The sequence below is a fragment of the Microtus ochrogaster genome, chromosome 5 (assembly GCF_000317375.1).
Source record: "Microtus ochrogaster isolate Prairie Vole_2 chromosome 5, MicOch1.0, whole genome shotgun sequence".
In the NCBI taxonomy this organism is placed as follows: domain Eukaryota; kingdom Metazoa; phylum Chordata; class Mammalia; order Rodentia; family Cricetidae; genus Microtus; species Microtus ochrogaster.
Genome location: NC_022012.1, coordinates 16,420,216 through 16,425,550, shown reverse-complemented (window position 1 = coordinate 16,425,550; position 5,335 = coordinate 16,420,216). Strand labels below are relative to the sequence as shown.

General features: G+C 46.9%; 2 protein-coding genes across 2 annotated transcripts in view; both read left to right on the top strand.

The window, feature by feature from the left end:
- The window catches only part of LOC113456073 (zinc finger protein 809-like), a 10,134-nt gene extending 7,759 nt beyond the window's left edge, over positions 1 to 2,375 (top strand). The window contains exons 4-5 of the mRNA XM_026779125.1: positions 1,218 to 1,321; positions 2,334 to 2,375. Coding sequence (XP_026634926.1) covers positions 1,218 to 1,321; positions 2,334 to 2,339 — 110 coding nt within the window. The 3' untranslated portion in view covers positions 2,340 to 2,375. The remainder of the gene's footprint in view (positions 1 to 1,217; positions 1,322 to 2,333) is intronic.
- The window catches only part of LOC101986249 (zinc finger protein 420-like), a 74,469-nt gene extending 69,751 nt beyond the window's left edge, over positions 1 to 4,718 (top strand). Inside the window, exon 9 of the mRNA XM_026779126.1 lies at positions 2,628 to 4,718. Within this exon, the coding sequence (XP_026634927.1) occupies positions 2,628 to 3,679 (1,052 nt within the window). The 3' untranslated portion in view covers positions 3,680 to 4,718. The remainder of the gene's footprint in view (positions 1 to 2,627) is intronic.
- The last annotated feature ends 617 nt before the right edge of the window (positions 4,719 to 5,335 follow it).

Sequence of the window (5,335 nt, the reverse complement as noted above, 5' to 3'; positions counted from 1 at the left end):
CTGGTCTACAAGAGCTAGTTCCAGGACAGGCTCCAAAGCCACAGAGAAACCCTGTCTCGAAAAACCAAAAAAAAAAAAAGAATCATTGGCCAGGTGATGGTTAATACCAGCACGTGGGACACAGAGACAGGCGGAGCTCTGTGAGTTCGAGGCCAGCCTGGTCTACAGAGTGAGTTTCAGGACAGCCAGGGCTACACAGAGAAACAGGGATGGAAGTGAAATAAGTTGGAACTGAAATAGAAAATATCTCCTTTGTATTATGCACTGAATACAGAACTGAAGTCAGGAGTAAAACTGAGTGATTCAGTAGGGGTAATGAACCAGCTCAGGGGAAGATGGGAGAGTGCCTTGTCCTATATAAGATGTGGTAAGTAACTTTATAGTTTGCATTTGAGGTGTCGTGGTGTTCGCCTTTACTCCCAGCACTTGGGGGGCAGAGGCAGGTGACCACTCTAGTCTACATAGCAAGTCCCAGGCCAGCTGGAGTGACCAAGTGAGTCCTGGTCTCCAGTGTACACACGTTTTTCATTCAGAATTGTCAGCTATGCACAGAAAAATGCACTGCCGTGATAAACTCTGGTCGCTATTTAGTTTTCATGAAGGTGTTTCTTGTTGTTTTAGAAGGTGAAGAAGAGGTGTAAAACATGCATCAAAGAGAGAGTTTGGGAGAAGGTGTCTTCTGCTTCTGAGGAAGATGCTTTGCCTCACAAACCCCACGGAGTGTTCTATTGCTTTTACCCAGTGCGAAGTAAACCTTTTAAACACATATATTTAGCAATCTTTTCCCTAACATGTATTCCTGCTTAGGAGAGAAAACATTTGGCTATGCTTACATCTTATATATAACTATTTAAAAGTAAATCTCTTTTACCCATGAAAGAGGTGTGCCATAGATGATATTATATGTATAGTTAGTATCATAGAGGATTGGAGCAACCAGGACCTAGCAAGGGAAAAATCACTGTTGGGACCTACAGCGGAGAAAGAGGTGAGTAGCTTCTCTTTGTGCTTCCCCAGAAGAAAACACAACAGTAAGAGACGTGACCCAGCATGTAGTGTGTGCTAGTCCCATTTGTTACACAGATCCGTGAAGCACTAATGTTTATACTCATTACTATTCTATAATTTCTAGGAGGGAAAAGTCCACTTTATGTTAGTATTGCATAAAAAGACTCTAATGTGATTCATGGATAGGGATGTTTTTCATCTGATTTCAGATCTTCCTATATTGACTATCCAGAATGTGACCAGCCAGGAAAATCATAAGGTGCATTTGTGGGAAGTTGAAACTCTCCAAACCAAGGCATCAAGTGAGAAGACTGTAAGTAAAGCATTAAATTTGGGCACTTCATCTAAATCTGACCATAAAGAGGGAAGCCTATTATCCCTAAGAATTTGATGTGAAGCTGGCAAGAAGGCGCAGTTATTACCATGCTGCCTTGTGAGCATGAGGACCTAAGTTTGTTCTCCAGCACCCAAGGAAAAAGTTGTGAGTGGCAGCGGGAAGTTCTTATCCCAGTGTTCAGGAGACTGGGAAAGAAGGCTGTCCAGGACGTCTTGGACATCTTAACTAAGTCAGCAAGCCCCACCTTTAATGAGAGCCCCTTTCTCAAAAACAAAGGTGGACAATCAGCCTCTGGTCCCCACCTGCAAGCACACAGGCAGACACACCTGCACACAGGCGGACACACATGCACAACTGCACACAGGCGGACACGCATGCACACCTGCACACAAGCGGACACACATGCACACCTGCACACAGGCGGACACACATGCACACCTGCACACAGGCGGACACACATACATAGACATATATGTACTCACATCTTCCTGACACTCTCAGACACTTAGCCCAGGCAAGAATGTACCATTTCTCGATATTTAGCTTCTTAATTACAGGGAGGAGAATAACTCAATTTTTCATGCAGTCGGCAAACCTTTTGCATCCTGCATATCTTGTCCATAACAACAATGATCTTTAGTATGTTTGACCAGGAATATCATTCTAAGCTAACGCAGTGTGTTTGATACATAAAGAAGTTTCATTTAAAGATACCTGTAGTAAATTCAGTAAATATTGAAAAGTCATTTAAGTGACACTTGTATATGTAGCACAAAACATAGATCACGTGAAGTTGTTTAGCCACTAATAAATACACTTGGGATTCTGTGCTGTATAAGTCAATTCAATACATGGCAAAATGCACATGTATGAGAAATGTACACGTGCCTGTGAGAAATCAGACCTCACAGAACCTCAAGAACAGAGGCCAGGACAAAGGCCTCTTTGTAGGTATAAGAAATATAACAAATTCTTTATTTCAAGGCAGAGCTAAAGAAGGAGCAGAAGACCCATCCAGGGTCAAAGTCCTGTGGAACTGGAGCGTATAGGAAGACATTTCACCAGAAATCACAGGGCACCAGGAGTCAAACGTCTCAGACCCGTCGGAAAATCGTCCGTTATGTGTCAACTCGCAGTGAAGCTCGGGGGCTTCGTAGGAGTGGGGAAGGCAGGGAAGCTTCCTTCCAGAGCCCACATGCTACCGTATGTCAGGAAGCGCCTACGGGTGTGCAGCGTTGTGAACGTAAGGACTGCAGAGAGGCTTCCCTCTGCAGCTCAGAACATCGGAGAATTCATCCAAGCAAGAAGCCCTATGAATGTACAGCATGTGGGAAGGCTTTCTCTTTCAGGTCGTACCTCACCCAACATCAGAAAATCCACACAGGCAAGAAGGCCTTTGCGTGTTCAGAGTGTGGGAGGGCCTTCTACACTAAGGGGAAACTTACTGCCCATCAGCTAATCCATACAGGGGAGAAGCCCTACGAGTGTACAAGATGTGGGAAGGCTTTCTCCCTCAAGACATACCTCACTCAACATCAGAAAATCCACACAGGCAAGAAGCCTTATGAGTGTGCAGAGTGCGGGAGAGCCTTCTACCGATTAACACACCTCACGTTACATCAGAGAACTCATACGGGGGAGAAGCCCTATGCTTGTACAAAATGCCAGAAAGCTTTCTACTGCCAGTCTCAGCTTAAGCTACACCAGCGAACTCATACGGGGGAGAGGCCTTTTAAGTGCATGGAATGTGGAAGACCTTTCTACTATAAGTCACACCTAACTCGACATCAGAGAATTCACAGCAATGAGAAGAAGCCCTTTGAATGTGCAGAATGTGAGAGAGCCTTCTACTGCAAGTCGGACCTCACTGCGCATCAGAGGTCTCACACGGGCGAGAAGCCCTATGCATGTATGGAGTGTAGGAAATCATTCCACCAGAAGTCCACACTCCTCCTACATCAGAGGACTCACATAGGTGAGAAGTCGTATGCGTGCTCAGACTGTGGCAAAGTTTTCTACTGTAAGTCACATCTCACTCTCCATCAGACCATACACACAGATACACGCCCCTACGTGTGCACAGAGTGTGGCAAATATTTCTACTATAAGTCACTACTCATTGTCCATGGACGGATTCACACAGGCGATAAGCCCTATGAGTGTGGAGAATGTGGGAAAGCCTTCTCCCGCAAGCCACACCTCACTCGACATCAAAGTACTCACACAGGTCAGAGTGATCTGAATGCAAATCAGGTGGGAACGCTTTCTGCTGCCAGTCACACCAGGGAGCACACGCGAGTGGCAGGCGTTCTGAAGGAAAAGAATGCAGGGTAGCTCTCAACTTCCTGTCACAAGTGACAGTGGGCGGCTCAGATGAGGAGCCCCAAGGAGGGAACTGTATACCTCGAGTCACAGCGAAGAATAAATGGGAATGACCATCCTGTGGCGGGAAAGGGCAGGGGGCTTGGTGCAAGTCACGGTTCTGCGGCATCAGGAGGTGTAGTCAGCCCAGAAGCCCTGTGACTGTGTGGAGTGAAGCTCAGCGTTCTCTACGTCAGCATTCTCTACGTCACCGCTCATGCGCATTAGCACTCTCACAGACAAGAAGCTTTACCCGTGCGAAGAAAGTCATTCCCCAATCGTACCTACACCAGCACAAGAGGTCACACGGATGAGAATGTAAGGAGTTTTGGCATTTTTTAATCATTTGTTGAAAACTGAAACGGGGATAAATATTAAGGAATAAACGTGAGAAATTCACAGAGTAACTGAGAAACAATCCACCTTCTCTACTTCCTCAATCTGAGAGCTTGCAACCCCTTGGCCCCGCCTCTTTCTTCACTGTGTGCCTCTCTTTCTCCTCTTAGTCGGCCAGAGAACTCGATGGCCCATTCTGGTCGGCTGGGCTAACTTTGTCCCCTAAGCCGAGATCAACTCCACTGGTGGTGGTCTGGAGCGATCAATACCAGCAGATCTCCCCCAGCACAGAAAAGCCTAGTAGACCCATTAGCCCTCTCCTGACGACAGAATGCCCGCGAGTCAGAAGACTGATGGTTATAACCACTATGAAAATGTATCAGACACCTACATGATCAGGACTTCTGCCTGGGGGGAGTTCTGTAAGAAAATCCATACATGATAAAAGCCTAGGAATTTAAGGAATGTAAGAAAATTTTATGATACAGGAGCCAAGATGGCCATGGTGCTCATGGCGCCTGCAGGGGGCAGTCGAGTCTCTCCTGAATCCCTTTCCCCCACAACAGTCTGCCGCTGACAACAGATGAGAGGCTTTAACCCAATCAGTGCCCTCCTCCCTCCCCATCACCCCTGCAGTCAGCATGGAGAAGCTGCCGCCACCACCACCACTGCCCAAACCTGAGCACTGCCCTACAGCGAGGAACTTAGAGAGGAGCATCAGAGAGAATGGCTGTACCTTCCCCAGATGTGTCCTGGCACTTCTGTAATTTCTGATATCAGAATCTTTTTAAAATATTTGAAGATTCATTCAAGATGGTGATGGTCCCCGACACTGGTAGTACCACAAAGCAACTTGTGGGTGGGTCCCTGGTCACTCTCTTGGGACTTGACCCTCAGCACAGAGCCACCATTGCTCCTGAGCTGCCCAAGGGCTGCAGGCAAGATGGTCATACTCAATGAGACTTTGCCAAGGGCGGAGCCATGTGCAGTGGCCTGGAGCTCTATCAGGTCCTGCCCTGGACACCCTGCCCGGCTGAAAGATCACCCTGACTTGGCAACAGCAGGATATCTGAGAGGAGCCTCAGCAATAGTTCAGTATTAGTGCTGCTTCAGAAACCAGAGATCTTGAACCAGACCAACGACTCATTGCAATAAGTATGTGCATGTAAAGCTATTTGGACAAAAAATAATACACTGTGTGACATGCTGCAGTTTGCTATGCCACTTCTATAAATAAACATCCAAGAGAGGCAGGAAGGACAGTGGAAGGGAGCGGCCCTTGAAGAGAGACAG